The sequence below is a fragment of the Anneissia japonica genome, unplaced genomic scaffold, assembly GCF_011630105.1.
Source record: "Anneissia japonica isolate Jap-2015-1 unplaced genomic scaffold, ASM1163010v1 scaffold287867_len1003013_cov215, whole genome shotgun sequence".
Classification (NCBI taxonomy): domain Eukaryota; kingdom Metazoa; phylum Echinodermata; class Crinoidea; order Comatulida; family Comatulidae; genus Anneissia; species Anneissia japonica.
Genome location: NW_022684320.1, coordinates 951,196 through 974,721, shown reverse-complemented (window position 1 = coordinate 974,721; position 23,526 = coordinate 951,196). Strand labels below are relative to the sequence as shown.

The following is a 23,526-nucleotide window of genomic DNA, read 5'->3' as shown; positions in this document are numbered from 1 at the left end:
GGCCATCTAGAGGATCAAAAGTTGAGAAACAGTGTCAAGCAAGGAGCTGGGGATGAAGCTTTTATAAGCTATGGTATTTAGTCGTGTTACAATTTTAAATGTGTACAAAAATGTTTTTATCACCCTCTTTTTATTTGTTTCACCCTAGTAGTCCAGGTATTAGACTCAAACACCTCAAGCTAAAACTCATAATGACATTGATTTTATAGAGCACCACAATGTTTTATTTAGGATTAATTAAATATATAGTTAGCTAATTAATTATTTATATTAAATTATTTATTTATTTATTGATGATTGTTGAGGATGAAAACATAAACACGTTAATACATAGTATTGTCATCACAACCATACACAAAGACAACAACGAAACCTATTCCCATGTTGACATTTTACCAATGAAAATACTGTTTTAAACTTTAATTGCTTATGACGAAACATAAAATTACCCTGTTGACTTTAGCAACAAACTACGAACCCCCAATGGAAATTTCAACAATGAAACCTGCATAATACCATGTTGACTCGCATATGGATGGCCAATGATCGCAGACAGAACAACTAATTTTGTTGAGTCATATAGGGTGTGATTGGATCACTATATCTCGTCTTTTGTTCATTTCCATGTTACCATTACATCCTTCCTACACGTAATTTGGATGGGGTGAACAACTGACAATAATCAAGACGGAAAGTAGGTACAAATATCAGGAGAACAGGTGTGTCAATGTTCAATAGTAATGATGTGGTATGACAAGCGACATACATACATGTCTACAATGAGGCCACAATTACACACCCAATTTGAATTGCTTCCAGCGCCAGTCTATATTTTATCTGACCTGCATATCAAAATCAAGAACTTTTATTTATTTTATTAAGCCTATCACTATAATTTACAGATGCAGTGCAATCGATCGCATTCAGCATGGATCAACATAAAGGGCGTAAGCTAACAGGTTTACTGTTATTAGTGCGTGCCACCACGTTAAACAGGCTTTGAGCCCAGGATAAATAAATTCCATTTCTTAAGCCTCTTCATTTTCTAGTAAATATAGAATACATAAATATTTCTTATTAAATCTTTCCTAATAAGTTATTATCATTAGATGTGGTAATAAAATTCACCAAGTATTGCACATATTTTGTAATCATTCTGCTTACTCCTTCACTTGTGATAAATAGTATGAGTTATTAAATTACCAAACATTATGGATCATTATCCATGTGTTGGTAATCAATAGATATCTCACTTGGCGCTCGATATATACCTGTTGGAACTTACACATAGACAGTCTACTGTAATAGGTAGTAAAACCACATCTATATTTGAAGAGAAAGCTTAAATCTAATGAAATTATTAAGTAGTAAGAAATCATTGACATATGTATAATTGATAGCATTATCATTTCAATAAGGGTAATGATTGGTGAATTGATAGTGCATAATTAATGGTCCCTTTGAAATGTAGTTAAAAGTATAATAAAAATAATAAGTGTACTGGCTTTAGTACCAATATTAGACAATTAACACCAGGCAACTTGATTAACAATGGTACACATTACTGCCAAGAATAAGAGAGTAGAAATATTAATGAGCAACCTATTGTCACTGCTTCCAAATTTGGCAAGTATTTCTTGTTAATATTTGTTCTTGGCTCTTTCTTCTACAGCACATTTCCCCCAAGTACAGCCCACCCCAACCATTCGGGTATGCCTCTATGAGTCATCGACCAAATAAATCAATGTTAATAAAGAATAAAAGATTATATGAAATTAGTGTCATGATGCATTGTTTCTTCCTACTTTAGTACCCTCTTCCCGTGGCTGAAAATTCTAGACAAGATAAATCTATGAAACAATTTATAAAAAAGTGTTCACAGAAGAAGTAACCTGCTTTCAACTTGTAATTGCTAGAAGTTCAAGAGAGAGCAAGAGCACAACAGGATATAAGTCACACAGCGAGAGATTTTTGCAACTATAGGTGCAAATTATATGAATGACACTGTCACTTCTCATAAACAAAACAGGTTTTTAAAAAGAAATGTCTAGGTTCTACGTTGGTAACCAGTTTTGTAAAAATTAATTTGATTTTAAAAACCAATGAAAATATACAAAATATTTAAAATACAATTATAATACTTCATCAAAATATTCTGAAGCACAGTGACTCTTGATAACTCGTGTTTTTTTTCTTTTATAGAAAAGGAATATTAAACAAAGTGAGGTTGAATTTTATGATTTATCAAAATGTATAATTTCACTTTCACATCATTTCCATTTATTGCATTAATATAAAAATATGCATATAAATTTGTCTTGCTCTGAGACACAATTACACAATAAACATTAAACTGAAATGGCAAATGTGAACGTTATCACATCACATTTGACACACAAATACAGAATAAACGTTAAACTAAAATAACTAGTATGACCGTTATCACATCACATCACTCTCCTATGTTGCATTTAAGTGACACAGTGACTATTGATAACTCGTGGATTTTTTCTTTTATAGAAAAGGAATATTAAACGAAGTGAGGTTGAATTTTATGATTTATCAAAATGTATAATTTAACTTTCACATCATTTCCATTTATTGCATTAATATAAAAATATGCATATAAATTTGTCTTGCTCTGAGACACAATTACACAATAAACATTAAACTGAAATGGCAAATGTGAACGTTATCACATCACATTTGACACACAAATACAGAATAAACGTTAAACTAAAATAACTAGTATGACCGTTATCACATCACATCACTCTCCTATGTTGCATTTAATTAGAAATAAGTTTCCAAATGGCTGCTGGATAAATACTTTTTCGATACCTATTTGTAAAAGTAGTTATAATAATCCAATACAATGTTTGGAAATTTGTTCTGTATAACTTATATAAAACACAAAAACAATTCAGAATGAAAGCCAATTTCGCGATAATGATGCAACTGTTTATACGGAAGCATTAATTAGTTTTACTCAAAAATTATGCAGACCTCATCTGCCTTAGGGTAGTAATGACATAGCATATCAAGTCCTAAATCACTAACAATGTGTGAGGTACAGTAGGTCTGCAATCCAAACAAAGACACCATGCTTTTATTACATTGTCAGGTTTGGAATTAACGAAGTAAATACCTTTCAACTTCCGTTTTTTATTAATTCTTTCCTGCTTCAAAATTAGAACCTGGCTGTGTTAAAGAATGCAACCTTTCTAACCCTGGCATGGATATTTATGTCAGTCAGCAGTAAAATCCAGCTAGGGTCATGTATAAACTACTACCAGAAATACATGTTAATTTCATTTATTTTTTATTTATTAAATTTCTGTTTTGAATCAACCAGTTTTTCTATATAATAGAATAATCATGAAAAGTAGAATATCAGCATAAAGATGACATATAAATTTAACCAGAATAGATAGTTCAATTGTGTAATCATTCTTTAAGTTGGACCAAAATAGTTAGTTCAATTGTGCGATAATTCTTCAAGTTTGACCAAAATAGATAGTTAAATTCTACCAGAAACACAAGTTAATTTCATTTACTTTGTATTTATTTAATTTCTGTTTTGAATCAACCAGTTTTCTTATAATAGAAAAATCAAGGAAAGCAGAATGTCAGCATAAGGAAATCCAAAATAGATAGTTCAATTGTGATAATTGTGTGATAATTCTTTACACCATCGGTGCAAGGATTATTCACAACACATGTGGCACAGTGATAGAGTATTGATTTTTATATTTTACAATTGTTGTTAAAAACAATTGCCATTAAGCACAATATAGTGTACAGTGACCTCTATTTTTTTTTTAGGGTTTGAAAGTTTGATTCTCTAACAAAAAGTTATCATGCACTTCAGCATATCTTATGTATCTAGTGACAATTGCATAACTAACAATGTATTTATATCTGTAACAAAATATTTATATTAATATATTAAACAATGGTTCATCTAGTTTTCAGATTTTATATATCATTACTGTTCATTTTCATTACATATTTTTATTATTGCTATCAATAATCTTCCTGTTCATTGTATTATTATTACAAGTATCATTATCCACATTATCGATATTTTCGTTGGATTCTTTTAATTTGTTTACACTGACAATACACAATAGTGCTTTACACTATAGACAGGTTTGGCCTTCGTTTTGTGTCCACATCCATTGTGTAATGCCAACATATTGATCACACTGCGGCAAACCTCAAAACTTGAATTCTGTTAAATATTGATTGACAGATACGCAAACACGTGTCAACCATTCTAAACATCATTATATGCTAAATATTTTCACACCCACTAAAACATTTGATGTAATTTGAAACAATAGTCTATTATTTGATTCATTTGATTTATTATATTTTTGACAAACATGAATTACAGTCATCAGAAAAAAAAACTGGAACAAAAATCAAAGGTGAAAAAAATTATTCTAAACCTCATTATATGCTAATTCTTGTCACACCCATTAAAATATTTATGTAATTTAAAACATCAGTCTATTACATGATTTATTTGATTTATTATATTTTTGACAAAAAACAGACAGTCATCAGAGAAAACGGGAACAAAAATCAAAGGTGAAAAAAATAACAAAAGTGAACTAAATGTCTATGAATATTATTCACTGACATTAAGAGTCAATCACTCAATCACCATAAATATCTAAATATTTAATCCATTCACATTAATTTCTTATCCATGTTAATTCTTTCATCAATCTATGATGACTCTGTCAATCGTATTATATATCCATCACTTTATTCTTTATCTATTCATTCATCCCTCAATATTGTCTCAATCATCAACTCTTTATCCCCCATCTATCATCAAAGAAGGTCAAGACCCACCTCACAATTATTTTATGATATATATTTGTAAAAAGAAAGCATTAAATACATAAAAAGTCTTCAATATTTTGGTAAAAAAATATGAAATTGGTTGATGAGTACAAATGACATTATTGTTCAATAGATTAAATATATATATAGTATGATTTAATAAATGACAATGACATAACTACAGAACAATATAAATCCAGAATGAAAACAATCAAAAATACATAAACATTCACCTTGCCAAATATAATATTATAAACAATTTTTTGAAAAGTTATGATTTTGCTGGTAAGTTGTCAGTAGGTGGGCATGTAATAATCTAAATATTTAAATTTGCACAGGCAGAAAAAACAAAAATATAATGCATACATTTCTAGATGTCAAATCCAACACAACATTTCCAGCAATTTAATATAAAATAAAAATTTAACTAATTTATTTATTTATTTATATATTTATATACAATATTTTTGGAGAGCAACCTTTAAATAAAAGCTGAAGTACGGGGACAAATTAAAAATACAAAAATAGATGCATAACAAAACACTTAAATACCAATGTAGAAAAACAATCAGAACATTATTGTAAAACTTGATTACACAGTGGAATAATAAAACAAGGCACCAAGTGCCTACAATTTGGTTTAGACATAAAAGAAACCAACCACCAAACACAACAGAACAATAAATACTCAAATAACAATATTCCCTTTGCTCATATACCAAACATTAACAATTACATTTCTGTATTAAACATGTCTTATTAATGTCTATATTTATATTATTTAATATACTGTATGTTGTGCCTTGATTTATACTCATTTAATTATTTTATTTAAGTGAAATGTTTTCCTATTTGATCAGACTTTAGTCGTTTAATTTCTATGTATTTGGGGAAATCAAACTATGTTTTTTTTAATGTGTTTTATAATACATGTTTTGATACATTTAATGAATGGTTTTATGTATTTTATTTCTCTTTTCAGGGATTTTTGAATGAAACTGAAATTGAAATTGAATTTAAAATTGAAATTGATTGATTAATAATGATGCGACATTTATTTAGCGCTATTTCATTAAGATCAGAGCGCTTTAAGAGTTATACTCTGAAACAAGAAATACACTAACCAAAGACAATCCCAAAAATATAGTCTCATTTAATGATTGGTTGATTGACTGATTGATAGATTGATTGACTGATTAACTAACTCATCGAATATTGACGACTTATTTGCTGTGTGGTGCTGGATATATTATAATGATATTTGTAATAATCAAATAAGTAAGAGTTTGCTTGGATAAAGCATAAGTGGTTATGCAATATGTGAGGTTCATTTAAGCTGCAGTATAGATTTATAATATAGGATTTAGGTCATTAGGGAGGATAAGCAACAGAGTGTGCTACATTTAATATCACATTTATTTTAACATATAAATCACAATCTAATCCTTTTGACAATATATAAATCCCTCATCTATCTTTTCTTCCATTTAATAATCCCTTGATCTATCCTTTGAGAACTAGCATGTGGCTATGTCTCTGATAGGAGGGGATACAAAACTATAAAAACCTATAAAATGTTAAAAGCATTGTTAATAAATGCTATTATGTAATTATAATTATAATATACAGTAGTTGCACCATACAGAAGACAGAAAAATTAAGAACTATCATTTTTAATGTTATAATTGATTAAATTGTTTCAATAAGTAGAGAATTTCATTATAAACATTTTAGTGGGTAAGAAATTATCACGCAAAAGAAATCTGTTTCAAATGTTCCCCTCAATTTCACAAGTTCATCAATAATTTACTGATTGAGACCTAATCAAGTGGTTAAGTTAATTAGTGTTACTAGGCAACAATTGAATACAACTTTCACTGACTTAATTTTGATTGAATAGATCTTATGAAAGATGCATGAAATTATGTGTACAATCAATATCAAACATGACAACAGGAGGAAAGCACTCGTGTAAAATGCACGTATCAACATGACGAAACAATTACAATATATAAAATCTGTAATAAGTTAGAGACTGTGATTTATCACAGGTATAGCATGACCTATTGTTGTTAATTCCATGTTGTGATTGTAACAATTTTGAAAACATCCCTTGTTAATATTCTACTGTTTACTGTTTCCTGTATTTCATCTGATAAGACAGGACATATTAGGGTTAAATCATTTAAATTTAACGTTTGCTACCCATCATAAACTGGTAAGTCATCCTCCCATAATGAAAAGATGACAGAATCAATTTTTATAAGGATATCAAATTTAATTTGCTCCTCCATTTCGGAAGCAGCAACACTGATACATCAGCGATTCAAGTAGCCCTGCCTGATTGTAAGATAAAAGCAAAATTCCTTAATTAACTATATAATAATATTATCACACTGAATGCTATTATGCTACAGCATCATTTTCCTAAACAATACTTGAATGCTATGCTTCAGTCAGAGTACATCAGTAAGTGTTAAGTTTATAGTCATTCCATTGGAGGTCAAGCAATTTAACAAAATCAAGTATTTATATTTTGTATATAGTTATGGTGTTACTTCTTCCACACATTGCAATCAACCAATTTTTTGTTGATTTTAAAATATCCAATGTTTTTGGATGGCAGGAAAATTTTTTTTCTACAAAACAGCTTGAACAATTTACATATAGGCTCAAGTAAAACATCCACTAGGGTGAGGTTTGCACTGTGTCAGATCTGCTTTCTTACCTCACGCTTGATGTGTCAGAGCAGCAGGAGAGAAATCAAACACAATTTATGAAGACATAAAGAAGATATGCTTACAGTTACAACATGTGAACAAAACGATAAAAAAGGTATAACAATGGAAATTTCATAGGTCAATAAATAAGATCCAACAAAATGGAAAACATGTTATTCATAATATCAAACATAATAAAATGTTTCTATTATGTCTAAATTAGAGAGGTACCAAGGTGCACTGGTGGGGTCCAGAGGAGGATCTCTTGTGTGGGTCAGGGGCTAAAGTATTCCAGCATGCAAATGGTGAATTATATTATCAATCTGATGGTTCTTTTTTATGTAAGGGGAGATGATTTTTTTAGAGGGGCTTTACTGCAAAAGGGAGTTTAGCTAAAGCATAATAACCCCCTCATTATGGGCTTCAATACACACACAGAAAAAAACAATGCCCATTGATATCATTCAACATGAAGAAATCTTTTTCAAACAAATATTCATATTCAAATTAATATTATTTGGGTTTGAATGTTCCATATTATGCTAATATTGGAACAAAACATGCATCAAATGTATTTTTCTATATAATCTAAAATAAAACCTACTTGATGCTGACAGTTAGTAAACACAAATGGATATAAACAAATATAATAAATTTAAAAGCTACTGGTGAGAAATAACCCTTATTTTCTAGACTCAAAATTATTGAAATTTGATATTAAAATATAATAAATATATGATTAATTTCTGTTAAGCATTGCTTCTTATGTGATTATACGCAGAAACATACAAGGCACAAAGATCTGCTTTAGTACTTCCACCACTAATAAAATATGTATGATATCTATATTGATTATAATTTTTATTTTTATTTTAGTCCACCAGAAATACGGATTTGACTGGACAAAATTGCAACAAAACGTTTATGATCTAAATATAATCTTAATTATATGTAAAACAACATACTAAAAGTTTACCAAAATAGGACGTACATAAAGGTGTTTTTTATAACCAAAAGTTCAGCACTATTTGAAAGTAGACTTTTACACGGTACGTACTGCGGTTTTCAAACTTTTCTTGATTATGATTGGTCAACATTTAGGTCAACGTAGGTCATATCTGTTTGTTGCCGGAAAGAGTGAGACCCGCGTGCGAGCTTCGCGATCGCGAGATGTATGACCAGACAAATTTTATTGTAAAGTCTAGGCCTGAGGCCTTGTAATAACATTTCATTTTAGGCCCTAGCCTAGGCATTGCTCTCTTGCTTCCTGGTTCAGTCTCGCGCACACCATGAAGTGTGTCACTTTCCCCGCATTGCAACGTTTTCTCGGCTAACGTACGCATGAACGTATAGAGAAAATCTTAGTAACGTAGGCCTAGGACTATTTTCAATGTAATCTCATCAGTAAGTATCTAGGTGTAGAATGGAACCAGAAATGCATCGGTCTACTGATGTAGAACTACTACTTTATTTATTGTCGAGTACCGTTTTTTTGGTTTTTTTTATTGTACAGTATCGCAAAAACTAGAGCAGTCTCAAAATAAAAAATCTTTCAACTTATATTTTGACGCCTTTTGAATTTATTCTTAGGATTCAAATCTGTATCATAACATAGGCCCTACTAATTATTGAGTCGTTTACTCTATTCATGATACATGCATCCAATAGAAAGCTCAATATTAAAAGAAAAAGAATATTGGTCATTGATTTCGCATCACACGAAAATGGGAACATAACATAACTATTGTAGTTTTGATTACATTACTGCTGACGATAAATGAATTTTGCATTGAAAATTATTAACATAAATTAGTTCTACTGTAATTCACTTCTAGGTCAATATAAATAAAATTTTGTAATTTTGAAAACATTATACCAACACCCCTAATAAGGGTACAATTTCACGCTTTGGTTTGTGTCCCTTGAATATTGGTAGGCCTACCCTTATCTTATTGAGAAGTCCCAAAAGGGCCCCTAATTAGGGGTTCTACTTTATATCGGAGTACTGTAGTGTCTTCCAACAACAATATAGTTTGATAAACATACTTATTAAAGAAAATAATTATCTAAAACAGCTTTTCAATTTAATTTTCCGCCTCCTACAGGTGCAGTAATCATACATTTTCTTAGCTCTACTTCAGCCGTACGTGGTTGGGACTGAGGTAAAAAGAAATATAAAATAGTACCTAGATGGGAATAGACACTTTTATAAATTTTATAGTAAAATTCGTCATCATCACATCACCAGGCAAAATGAAGCTTCAACAAATTTCTTTTATTAACGATTTTCGGCAACCATATAGATCTAATTAATACTGTATATGTGATGTAAAATTAATCATCATTGATCGTACGTTTCTTTGTTATTTATGTACTTTTGTTGCCATAAGAAAAACTAATTTAATATTTTAATTTGACAATAAAGCTATCTTGTATCTTGTCTCTTGTATCTAATATGAATCGCTGCGATAGAAATACTGTATAAAACACAATTGTCTTCGATTTATCTACTTTACCTACTTCATGAGCCGAAAACCAATTTATCTTTACACATTTTTTCTCATACTTGTATAATAAAGGCAAATTAATCGTACCTATCATGTCATTGTATTTAAAATTAAAATTGAATTATTGTCGTAGAACCAATTACTGTATGTCCAACTTTGGTGCTTCAAATCCGTATTTCTGGTGGACTATAAATATTACAGAGGTTACTAACAATTTTTTACTTCCGTGTTTACATTCTGGGACGTGACGTACGTACAAACTTGCGTACGTACATACGTGTTGCGTAAAGGAGTACGCGCAGACTGTTGAAGGTATGTTAACCAATCAAAAGCGTCAGCGGGAAATCAAATTGAAGCGCTTCGTAACCAAGGCACAGCACACACATCCAGTAGGCAGGGCGTATAATCCCAGTGAAATAGTTCAGTTTTCTTTGCTATAAAAATCACCTTTCCCGTGGGTATATTTTAGTAAACTTTTTGTATGTTGTAGATATAAAATTTAACTATATATATTCATAAAAATACATTTTGTTGCAATTATGTCCAACTTTGGTGCTTCAAATCCGTATTTCTGGTGGACTATTTATTCTTCCTTCATAGTGAATATACACTTTCAATACACAGTACTGGTTTTTAAAGTGGTTCAGTTCTTAACTACAAAATTTTAAAAGCAGATAATATGAATATGAATATGAGATACTATTTAATATGAGATACCATTATGTAACACCATGCCATTATGGTTAGGTAGCCCCTGAGGCTTAATTTTAAATGCTAAATATAGATCTCTTTTCAAATTTTGTCCTTGTGTTCCACTGTTATATTGGTACTATAATCATATTATTACATGCTTATCATTTTCTGCATGCTAATTAAAGTTTATCTTCTGCATGTTAAGAGCATAATAAAGTTCAGTATCAATGTTATACATCCTATCATGTGTAAATTACTTAATTCTGACACATGTATGAGGCAAGCCAAATACTAGTGCTATACATAGCATATGCAAAATAAATGATAATATATATATATACTTGTATTTAGATTGGACTGGATTTATTCGGTGTAAACACCAAGGATAGCCCACGAAAGTCTAGAAGAAGACTTATTTCCAGTGGGGTCCTTCTGGTGGTGATTGGACAGTACACAGGGAGATAATACCCTACTCTTTTCTGAAGAGTGTACTGCGTTCTTTAACGTGCACATGGGCCAATGCACACGGGACCAACGGCTTAAATGTCTGATCCGAAAGACGGCGCACTATTGTAACTTGTATTTCAGCCCTCTAGCTGAAACACAAGGAGAGGCAACGATGGGAATTGAACCGGGGACCTAGAGATCTCCACGGTTCAGCACATACAACGGCTACCACCTGATTAGCCAACTGAGCTAAGATGCTCAGTCAGCTAATATGTTTATTTAATTAGGTATTTTGCACTCAATTCCAAAGAAAAATTAAGATGATTATTCATATCTATTATACACACAGATCTGGGACAGATCTGTGTGTATAATACACACAGATCTGGGACAGATGATTACAATTTATATTTTGAGGTAAGTTTCAACAAAGAAAACATATGTTGGTTCATTGTTGTAAGTATTTATGAAATACTACTCAATTTTGTGATGTGCATCAGAAAATGTTCATCCTTATCTGCTTAAAAATGTAAACATTTAGAAAATAGAGGGCAGTATAATCTTACCTGATATTTGCTCACAGTTGATGCCACTGTAACCTACGCTGCATGAGCAAGTATAGCTGTTAACGCTTGTGTAACAGGTGCCATTATTCAGACATGGAGATGAATTGCAGGCATCTAAAATAAAACATTGTATAAAATGTATATATTTTTATCAAGTAGTATGGAACTCAGTAGTATGGAACTCAGTATTCTCAATTTTATAAAATTTGAAAAGATCGGTTGCATAAACTGGCTATAATCTTATTATTAATTTATTGTTTTATGAAGACGTTTACTTTTGTTCCAGTCCTAATTTAATACTTAATATACATCATATAAAATGCAATTTTTTTATGAAGTAGTATGGAACTCATACATGAATTTTGATAAGATTGGTTGCATACACTAGCTATAATCTTATATAACATTTATGTTTACTTTGCAGTGGAGGTAAGACAAGTGTGTGGCCTTGGAGAAAGATAGGGGCCCCAAAATGTGATTTTAAATTATTTTCAGGCATTCAATTAATTAGTAAATTATTAACTTCTTTTTAAACATGGTACCATCATAAAACTGTCAGATGGGATGAGCAATGATATGATATATCCTAAAATGTGCAAGACTTGATACCAAGCACATCGATTGACTGGCAGTAGTTACAACCAGGGCTTACACCTGAAGTACAGATCAAATGTCACTGGGAGTTTACAGGCAAACTACCCTGAGTCACAGCCACCCTAAACACCCTAAATGTAAGCTAATCAATAGGCTGCTCGATCTATTGAATGGTTTCAACAATGGCTGCATGGTATGCTGAAGAATCAATAGTGATCATCAAACATAGATAATACAAATATCAATACATTTATCATTCAAAATCATGCAGGCAGAAATCTATGACACATTTTATTTGTGGTATTCTTCAGTCTGTGATTCATATAAAACATCTCCAGTATTTCATGAAGATCAGAGCAAAGTTTTGCTTTTTTTTTGTATTTTTTACTACTATACTGTGGGGATGAAAATACATCTAATAGATGAAAACCAGAAAGTGAGAAAATAAAATAATACAATGCAGATGAAACCAAACACCACAACACCATTTCTCAGCGATTAAGACTCATCAGGACAGTATTCACAGGAGCTTGAATGATGTTAGCATGAAACAACAAATGTTAAGCTTTGAATATGATAATGTTAATGATGATAGCTTCTTTACTAAGAACATACAAACATTTACAACTAAAATAGAAAAATAAAGGTCTGTTTTCAGACCCATTAATTCTTGCTAAGGCTACTTTGGTTATTCATAAGTAATGTTGGTTAACAGTACAGGCAATCTTAGTTCATGCTATCAGCCTCAAATAAAATCATCTGGATGGGCAACCTGTGTTTTTTGATACAGATTTATTATTGGCATATGCAAGAGTGAAAGCAATTACAAACCAGCTTACCAAATGTCTGACATCTTAGTCCAGAGTAGCTAGGCAAACAACTGCATTCATAAGAAAAATTATCCACATTAGCGATACAAGTAGCTTGGTTTTCACAAGGTGATGATATGCAGGGATCTAAATAACAAAGACAAAACAATGATTTAATCTGGAAAACAATTTCAAAGTGCTTTCGTTTGTGGTAAAATATTTTTGCAATGTATTAAGTCATCATACATAGCACAGACATGCATGTTGTTACCTTGATTCTGGCAGTGGTCACCCAAGTATTCGTCTGGGCATGAGCAGGAGTAGTGTGAACCATCTGAGTTACTTGTACAGTTGCCATTATTTACACATGGGTTAGATGCACAAGGATCTATAGGAAAAACAGATTTCAAGACACGGTCATCTACTTACATATGGCTTTATCTACATGAAAACATTAAGTCAAGAGACAGGTTGTCTATTTCATTTTTCTATATTTTGAAATAAATATATGATGATATTTATAATGTCATTTTTTCAATCATTACATGAATATTCATTATAAAAGCATTGATTGCAACTTAATTTGGAAGAAGACATAATGAAGTATTTGAATCATTTTATAAACAATAGGTAGGGTTGCTGTTTACTAATTGTTGACATACCACTGAATTGACAGGTGTTTCCTTGATAACCAGGTGTACAGAAGCAGGTGTAAGATGACCCACCAACACCTGTACTACAATTGCCATCATTTAAGCATGGACTTAATAGGCAAGCATCTGAAATGAGTTGTATTAATCAGATCAGTGTTTCATAAAATTTATCATTCATTTATCAATCAATCAATCAATCAGTGAGGTCAATATCCCTACATATGTTGATTTGGATCATTTATATTCTTAGAGGTTAAATATTTCATTACTCACCTACAGCTACTACTTGTCATGAGCAAATATCATTGCAGTGTATATTACATTTATCATAGCATTGTCCTTAACCACTTTCAACTTGCATAACTTATAACTTATTATTCAAAAACTTACTGAAGTGTTCACAATAGATTCCAAGATATTGTGATGGACACTGGCATGTGAAGGCGGAGGCATTTTGGTTTGATTGACACATTCCTCCATTTTGACAAGGGTTTGAGCCACAGGGATCTACGAATTCACAGTTGTTGCCTAGGTAACCAGTTCGACAGGTACATCGGTGTGAGGTACTATCTTCAGTTGGTTGACAATTGCCTTCATTTTGACAAGGGTTTGACAAACAGGGATCTTATGAAGGTTGGATGGAGAAAGAAAATCAAATGATAAGAATTTTGTTTGTACTGCATTTCCATTCTTCGCTTACAGACATTCAGCATATTTCCATTTAAGATTTGTTATAAATTATCCATCTATTGGAAACACAATACAATACCTAAATATTGGCAACTGGATCCGAGGAAGTCTGGCTGGCAAAGACAAATGAAGTTTTCACTGTCAGTACTCATCAAACATGTTGCATTGTTTAGACAAGGAAACAAACTACATGGATCTAAATTCAATAAAAATGTAAATTATAGTTTGTTAATTAATCAAGAAATAATAATAATGTAGAATTATGGATGGATGATGGATATTTCAGTTGAAACACAAGGGCAGCGATGGGAATTTAACCAGGGACAGATATCCACAGATCAGCACACACACACACACACAATAGCTACCACTAGTGTAGCCGACCCAGCTAGCTGCTTAATTTGGTTTATAATGATTTCTACAGCAATTCTCAAAGCACAGTGGCAAGTGAATATACTCCTACTGAGTATTGTATGAACATAATGCCAAATAAGACACTAACCCCTCAACTCGCAGTTGGCCCCAGTGAAGCTATCGAGACATCGACAAGTATATGAGTCACCAGTGTCTCCAGTAATGCACGAACCTTGATTCTGACAAGGTGAAGAGACACAAGCATCTGGAGAAAATGTAAAATTATTTTTTTATTGTTTACTTATCTAGACACATGAACAATTTTATCAATCCCATTTGCAAGACATATATACGCATAGACCTAGATTTCTTAAAATTAGACCAAAATAAGCAAGAAATACTGGTATTTTTTATGACAGTTAAGAAATCTAGATCTATACCATATCAACAAGACCAGATGAAGGTCTTTGATGTACACATGATACTCTATATAAACTATGCCTTGTCAATAGGCTTAGGGAGTGAAGTAGTATTTACAGATATTAACAGATATTTTCAATTTATTTACATACTTAAAATTTACTTGTATATAAACATATAACTTGCTTATATATGACAATTTTAAAATTATGTATTTATGTATCGTAAATTTTAACTTACTTATGTATTGACAATGTTTGCCATGAAAACCAAGAGAACAGACACAAACATATGAAACTGGATTTGTGTTCAGAAGACAGATGCCTCCATTTTCACACTGACTTGGAAGACATGGATCTAAAGATTGCACAGAAAACAAAATTACACCAATCAATCATGATTTTGGTAGTCTATGAGTCAGATACTTACATGGATACACCGCTGTATCACATGGGTAAAAGATAGCGTTTACCCTCGGGATATAGTTGGTGTATCCAGTATTAGCATTAGCAATATCTGAAGCAAGGTTACTATAGAGGGCAGTCTTCATATTGTTAATGCTGTCAGAAAAACGTGATGTAATGGATTATGCATTATGTACTTTGTATGATAACATTATATGAATTCATATTTGCATCTAATTGATTTTTAGTTACACAGAAATGAAAGCAAACATTTTAGAAACCTTTTGAAATATTGATAATATTAATATACAACATAAACTACTGATGGCTATATAAATACATAAGGCAGAACATTAGGACAATAATGTATACATACTTGGTATTTCACAGTTTTCACCTAGGTAGGTTTCTGGACAAGTGCACTGGTAAAGGGAGCCACCAACATCCATGGTACACGTACCTCCATTATTACACGGATCAGATATACAGGGTTCTGTAGGTTATAATAAAATCAACCAATTTAAAAAAAATTATTCTATGGTGAATTAAATACAAGAATTTAGAGCAATTGCTATTAAATAACTGCTTTGACTTCTTGTGTTTCACTGACCTGGGAACTGACATGTAGGTCCCTGGAAGCCTTGTAAGCACACACATATATATGCAGAACCATCATCTGCAGGACTGCATGTACCTCCATTTTCACAGGGAAGCAGCAGGCATGGATCTGGAAACAACAATTTAATTATAAATATTATGATAATCTGATTCAAACATTTCATCAACATTGCGGGCCTTTGTCTCACACCAGATCCCTAATGGTAATAATAATAATAATAATAATAATAATAATAAAACAACAATATTGTAATAACTTCAAAATAATATGTTTATAGTCTAAATTTTTACCCTTGTTTACTGATATTTCTGTGGTTTGGTGACTGCAATGGTTTAATGGCTGTTGTATTATATCTCTTCCATCTTGTAATTATTTTATTTTACTGCAATTGATCATTGTTTTAATATTTTTACTGTCAACTGTATATATTAATGCTATTTTATGAATTTCCCTTTTTGGAGCAATAAAGTTTATCTTGTCTTACCTTTTTAAGATCCTCATCAGTATCATTATCATTAACAATATTTTAAAAACTTTCCATAATCATTATATACACATTGCCATCTACTTAATGGTTGATGCAATTACAGATTCACATCTATATAGAGTATAGATAGCATAAGCGTTCTTTTACACAAGAAGATGAAGAGCACACATTTACATTTTTTTTTATTTTGAAAAGTTAAAGCAAATATCTTTTGCTTTAATATTAAAATATTTAATGCTAATATATTTGTTGAACCATTACCTAAGTTTTGGCAGAGGTCTCCATGGTAACCCTCAGCACATAAACATCTAGTTGTCTGCATGTCTTCACCAATAATACATGTAGCATCATTTTCACACAGGTTCATTAAGCATGGATCTATATAATAATACAAAAAAATATACACTGACATATTGTGTGGCTAATATCACATTATTTAAACTTTGTCTATTATTTATTCTAATCTAATCTGGTCATCTATATATCACCTTCTTTACAGATACAAAGCACTGTAAGTTTTTTCCTGGTCATTGGGTCCACATGCTTAAGTGTTGCTGCCATCTAGGTGGAGCAGGCACCCCACCAGGTACCTATTTATACTCCTGGGTGGAGAGAAGCAATGCAGATAAAGTGCCTTGTTCAAGGACACAAGCGAAATGCACAGCGAGGGATTGAAACCCCGACCTTGAGGTTGGGAAACCAAACCGTTCACGCTGCACAAAACCGCTTTCACCAAAGTGGTGCACTGGGATGGAAAATCCAATTAATGTTGAGGTAAGTTCTGCATATAGCGAATAACCCAAATAAATATTTAAAAAATAGAATATAGCTGAAATGGATAAATTAATGACATTACAAATACCACAACAGAGAGAGAAAAACAGACATTACAAATACCTGGATATAAGCAGTTGCTGCCAATAAAACCAAGTGCACATGTACAGGTGCTATATATACCATCATTACCAGGTGTACAGGTGGCTCCATTCTGACATGGGTTGTATATACATGGATCTGACAGTAAAACAAATAAATAGATTTAAAAACAGGTATGATATAGTTTTATATTGTATATAAATATATATATTTTGGTAATTAAATAGTAAATGTACACTTTAGGTATGATTGTACTATAAATAGCATACAGTTCTACATATTGCACTGTCTCAAAGCAGAAAATCAAATTCAGTAGCCATCCATAAATAGTGGAATGCAATAGACGATTCTCTTATTTTTGAGGGGTGGTCTATGTAGAGGGATCATTGATGCTTGATTGTTTATTAAGATTAGCATATTATAAAATAGATGTTCTGTGCCACCAACAAACTAAGAAGCCAACATATTTGAAAATGACACAAACATATAAATGTACAGAACTCACTGATAAATTCACAGAGTGGTCCAACGTATTGAATGGTACAGGAACAATTGAAACCCATGGGGTCAGATGATGAGCATATACCCCCATTCAAACAAGGAAAGGAGGTACACGTATCTGGAATTTAAAAAATCAACATCAACAACTTTGAAACAATCAGGAACTATTCTAAGGTACCCACCTACTTGTACATTGGTCCTGGAGTGAGAATGTTCGTGTTAATTATACGTGTCAATATTTTGATCAAACTATCATACAGAAAATTTTTCAATTACTTTGTAGTTAAATGAACTAGTAAATTCATGTCAGCATTTACCTTGTTTGACCTTGTTTGTTTAAAAACACTTCTTTTTTATCAATATTCATTTTTAAGGTTTTCTGCACAATAATACAATAACAAATATACATAGCTTACCCAGAAATTGACAGGCATCACCTAGGTAACCAATACTACACATGCAAGAAAATGAAGAGCCATCATCGCTGGGCATGCAGGTTGCTCCATTTTCACATGGGTAGGATAAGCATGGATCTGTCAAAAATAGGATACATTCTTATTAATTCAGAATTCTATGTTTCAATTCTAGAGAGAAAATTATAATATTTTCAACTTGACTTACCAATGTTTTCACATTTGCTGCCAAGGAACATATGTGCACAATTGCAAGTGTATGTAGCTCTAGAAGAGTCTGAGGTGCAGACTCCACCATTCAGACAAGGGGATAATGAGCATGGATCTGGCAAAAAAAAAAATAGAATAGAATAGAACAATAGAATTAAAACTACATAGACCACCCCTCAAAAATAAGAGAATGGATCTGGCAAAAAAAAAATAGAATAGAATAGAACAATAGAATTAAAATGATCGTACTTATACTTCATAATTGGAGGGAGTAAAAGATGAAAAGAAAGTACAAATGTACAGTGTTCTAGTAGATGGTGAATGCATAGTCATTACCTCTGCAAAACATTCAAACCTTTGGATTATGCAGATAATCGTCATAGTAGGAGTTACCAGCGTTACTAATACATTAAACATACATATTGCTAAATGACATACTTATGTGCTGGCAGTTAGCTCCAACAAATGAATCTAAGCATGTACAGTTGTAGATGGAGCCATCACCAGATGATTGACAGGTGCCACTGTTAAGGCAGGGGGTGGACTCACATGGATCTGAAAGGTAAAGGAAAATGAAAATATGAATAACAACACCACAAAGTTGAAGCAATGTAGTTTTATTTATAAGGAACAAAAACATTTTTTTCTTGAATATATTCTTATCACATACATATTTAACATTCATTTATGAATACCCTCAGAGATGATCCTCACAGGCCTAGTTCAGACCAGGTGGATAAACCCGGCTCAACTCACCGGGTTTATCCACGTACCAGTCTGAACTAGGTGGCTTATCTCAAGCCGGACTGTGTTCCTATGGTAACTAGGCCTGGCGTGCCACCATGTTTCTAAGCCGGGCTTTAATCGCTGTAGGGGGTCTTGCGTTGACTTCGGGTAAAAAAATGATGGAAGTGTTGGAGACTTTAATGGGAAATTGCAACATAATTGCAAAACATTAATTTATTGTTATTATAATTCTTAATAATCTCACCATAATACTGGCAGAGTTGACCTTTGAACCCATATGCACACTGACAACTGAAAGTGACATCTGGTCCTAATATCAGTGTTAGACATTCCCCTGCATTCTGACAGGGGTTTGAAAGGCAGGGATCAGCAATTTGACACTGTAACCCATAGTAATCTGTCTCACATAGACAGACGAAGATGGTCCCTGTATCTATACAAGCTCCACCATTCTGACACGGGGAAGACTGACAAGGATCTGCACAGACAAAATTAAATCACATTTCAATCAAACCTTGTAGTTGACAAATCTCTCCAATGAAATCCATTGCACATTTACAAGTAAATCCTGATGGAATAGTCTCACAGATTCCTCCATTGAGACATGGAGTTGAAATGCAAGGATCTGAAAGAATGATAAGTTGAAAACATAATATTACAAACCCTAAAAGGTTAAACAAGACTATATGAATGAACGCTGGGCACAGCTTTGATTTTCTTGTAAATTGTAAACCATTAAACAAACAAAGTAAACTATTGTCTACAACATAAATAGTCAAGCATACCTTGATTCTGGCATAAGTCTCCCATGTATCCATTTGGACAGATGCACAGAAAGGTGTAAGTATCAGCACTGTTGAAACACAACCCTCCATTCTGACAAGGCATGGATAAACATGGATCTAAAGGTGTGGAAAGCATGGAAAGGATTAACAACTACAAACTTCTTCAGAATTCTAGTTTATAAATCAATGGGAATAAAAAATATAGTATGATCTAATACCTGGTAAAATATCACAGGTGGTTCCACTGAATCCAGGTGGGCAAATACAGGTGATATCGCCATTATTTTCTGGAATGCAGGTGGCGCCAGATGAACATGGGTTGTTGAAACATGGATCATCTGAAATGTATACAATTTGATCATTTAAATATTATAAAATAAAAGCACAATAATTTATATAACAAAACAACAAATAATAACAACAATAATATTGTATTCTTACAAATTTCACAAAGATTTCCTATCCATCCAGTTAGGCATTCGCAGCTGAAGTAGAATTGAAAGTTGTTGCATATTCCATTGTTCATGCAGGGTGAGCTCTGACATGGATTTGAGACTGTAATTTAATTAAAAAAAATTAAAGTAATAAAGTAAATTTTGTTAATAAAATACAGAATATTAGTGATTATTAATATCATCTTTCAATTCTAATATTAGATAAGAAATTACCTTGATCGCAAACTATTCCCTCCCAACCATTAGGGCATGTACACCTGACAGATGTTTGCAAGTTGATACAGGTTGCACCATTTCTACAGGGGGAGCTCATGCATAAATCAATGGCTGCAAAAAACAATATGAAAGATTATTCAATTTACTGATCTAATGAATATTCATATGGTTTAAAATAATGTTAAAGAAATCATATATAATACGTCAGTATCTAAAAGCACTCTACAAAACTCAGTCTCAGAGCGCTTTATATTTTCACCCCAGTCATTTGTCTATTTCGTAAATCATTTCTGATTTGTGTATTTTACTAAAAATTCTAAAAAATACAAATTACCTTCTTCACATGTACTTCCTTCCCAGCCTGCACTGCAAGAGCAGATAAAACTGGTTTGAAGGTTAAAACAAATGGCTCCATTTTGACATGGGAAAGATTGGCACACATCAATAGCTGCAATTAACACAAAAAGACCATAAAAATTGAATATAAGTACAAGAGAAAGTGAAAGTGTGTTTGGTAGTTTTGACATGGTGAGAAAAAGCACAGATTCGCAAATAAAAAATTATTCAAATTGAAAGTTTAGTTGAGGATAAATGAAACTATGAATCTAATAATGAATCTTCCCTTATATTGACTGATTTGACTTACCTTGTTCACAATTGCTTCCTTCCCAGCCTGCATTGCATATACAGTTGTAGCTTGATTGGAAATTGTTGCACACTGCTCCATTCTCACATGGGAAAGACTCGCATGGATTAGATGCTAAAAATCAAAATGATAAGCACATTGTGAATTGTGAATGGAAGAAAAAAAAAACTAATCCATGACATAGAATGTAGTAATTTCTTACCAGAGTCACAATGTAACCCTTCCCAGCCTGCAACACAACTACAGTTATAACTGGTTTGGAAGTTATTACAAACACCTCCATTTTGGCAAGGGTTGTCCAGACACAGATCAATTGCTGAAATTAAGAAAGATGAAAATCTATTTTTAATTACACTGAAACTGAGTAACATATAATCAACACGTTATCTGTTTTAGGAATGTGATGTCTACAGTTCCGCCCAATAACTTCAACATGTCACGAATGTAATTAGTTTATCATTATTCTTAAAGAGTACATATTACATATATGTAATATACTTACCTGGATGAACACCTCCCTAACAAAATTTGCAACATGATCTCATGAAAATGATAAAGCTAGGCGTGATGTTGGGCATTTTTACACATCACACTGGTGTGAAAAGTTACAATAAATTTTAGTAAGTACTGTAGAGAGTATTTTTTATTCATCAGTTCATCTAGATAAGTAATGAATGTTTGGTTGAGTACTAAAATTAATTTATTACAGTTACAATTGATTCATCATTATCTTTCATGAATCACTGAAAATGAGTTAAATAATGTAAGAACCCTGACTACATCACCCTGATAACCACCAGTGTTAATAGCTATAGTAACAAGACCTTAACAACCAATCACCTTCATTGCAGACTGTGCCCTGCCACCCTGGTGAGCATGTGCAGAAGTAAAATGTCTGGTAATTAACACAGACAGCTCCATTTTCACACACTGAATTGATACATAGATCAACAACTGAAAGCATGTAAAATAAACGGAAGCTAAATAATTAAAGAAACAAAGCATTAGGCATAGCAAAAGACATACATAACAGAAGCAGAAACCCCAACCAAATAGAGGCAACAAATTTTATAGACTTTACAATATGTTAGTTTGTTAGTTTCACCTGGTATTTATTACTGTTAAACTAAGATTCCTCCACCTCTCATACTGTTGTGTAAATTCGTGTCACCTTATATAATTATTCTTATTATATAATATAAATAGTAGGAGCTTATATGAATATGTAATAATGTAATTATAATAAATTAATCAGAAACACAGAATACAAATTGAAAAATGAATTTATTGGGTTAGTTGATAAATGATCTTAATAAAGCACGGTACAGAATAAACGTTAGAATGTTACTGAGTTAAATTTCAAATAGTATGAATGTCACTGATGATGCTTGAATAAAAGCGAAACAAAGAATAAAATGGCCTTGTCAATTTTTGGAGTGACATTTATACTATTTGCACAAAATAAAGTTCATGAAATAAAACATGGTATTCAAAAAAAACTACTGATATATAAAGTTAACCCTTTAAACCAAACTGGCCAGAAAACATCTCAATTGGCCAACAAACTATTGATGAAATTAAACCTAAAGATGATGATATATTAAAATGCAATGTGTAACAGAAACATATCATGAAATTATCTCAAATAGCCAGGTAACTGGTCATGCAATGTCAATGGGCCTTTCAGTATATGAAACCAATTATAACATAAGATTTAATTTATTTGGGTTAAAAGGTTAATGAGTAAATGTACCTTGATCACAGTGACTTCCAAGCCATCCAGGTGTACATGCGCAGGTGTATGAAGTTTCTAAGTCTGTACAAGTTGCTCCATTCTGACATGGAGTGGAATGGCAT

General features: G+C 32.0%; 1 protein-coding gene across 1 annotated transcript in view; it reads right to left on the bottom strand.

The window, feature by feature from the left end:
• LOC117104786 (fibrillin-2-like) overlaps window positions 1-23,526 on the bottom strand; it is a gene marked incomplete at its 3' end in the record, with an annotated part of 75,503 nt that overhangs the window by 35,295 nt on the left and 16,682 nt on the right. Inside the window, exons 31-57 of the mRNA XM_033245638.1 lie at window positions 23,423-23,521; window positions 22,510-22,623; window positions 21,872-21,985; window positions 21,670-21,783; window positions 21,358-21,471; window positions 21,021-21,134; window positions 20,794-20,907; window positions 20,571-20,690; window positions 20,353-20,469; window positions 20,082-20,192; window positions 19,812-20,045; window positions 19,259-19,375; window positions 18,819-18,935; window positions 18,614-18,730; window positions 18,202-18,315; window positions 17,718-17,834; window positions 17,082-17,198; window positions 16,325-16,441; window positions 16,091-16,207; window positions 15,551-15,667; window positions 15,039-15,155; window positions 14,616-14,732; window positions 14,237-14,470; window positions 13,856-13,972; window positions 13,465-13,581; window positions 13,224-13,340; window positions 11,791-11,904 (exon numbers count right to left, since the gene is read on the bottom strand). Coding sequence (XP_033101529.1) covers window positions 11,791-11,904; window positions 13,224-13,340; window positions 13,465-13,581; window positions 13,856-13,972; window positions 14,237-14,470; window positions 14,616-14,732; window positions 15,039-15,155; window positions 15,551-15,667; window positions 16,091-16,207; window positions 16,325-16,441; window positions 17,082-17,198; window positions 17,718-17,834; window positions 18,202-18,315; window positions 18,614-18,730; window positions 18,819-18,935; window positions 19,259-19,375; window positions 19,812-20,045; window positions 20,082-20,192; window positions 20,353-20,469; window positions 20,571-20,690; window positions 20,794-20,907; window positions 21,021-21,134; window positions 21,358-21,471; window positions 21,670-21,783; window positions 21,872-21,985; window positions 22,510-22,623; window positions 23,423-23,521 — 3,348 coding nt within the window. The remainder of the gene's footprint in view (window positions 1-11,790; window positions 11,905-13,223; window positions 13,341-13,464; window positions 13,582-13,855; window positions 13,973-14,236; window positions 14,471-14,615; window positions 14,733-15,038; window positions 15,156-15,550; window positions 15,668-16,090; window positions 16,208-16,324; window positions 16,442-17,081; window positions 17,199-17,717; window positions 17,835-18,201; window positions 18,316-18,613; window positions 18,731-18,818; window positions 18,936-19,258; window positions 19,376-19,811; window positions 20,046-20,081; window positions 20,193-20,352; window positions 20,470-20,570; window positions 20,691-20,793; window positions 20,908-21,020; window positions 21,135-21,357; window positions 21,472-21,669; window positions 21,784-21,871; window positions 21,986-22,509; window positions 22,624-23,422; window positions 23,522-23,526) is intronic.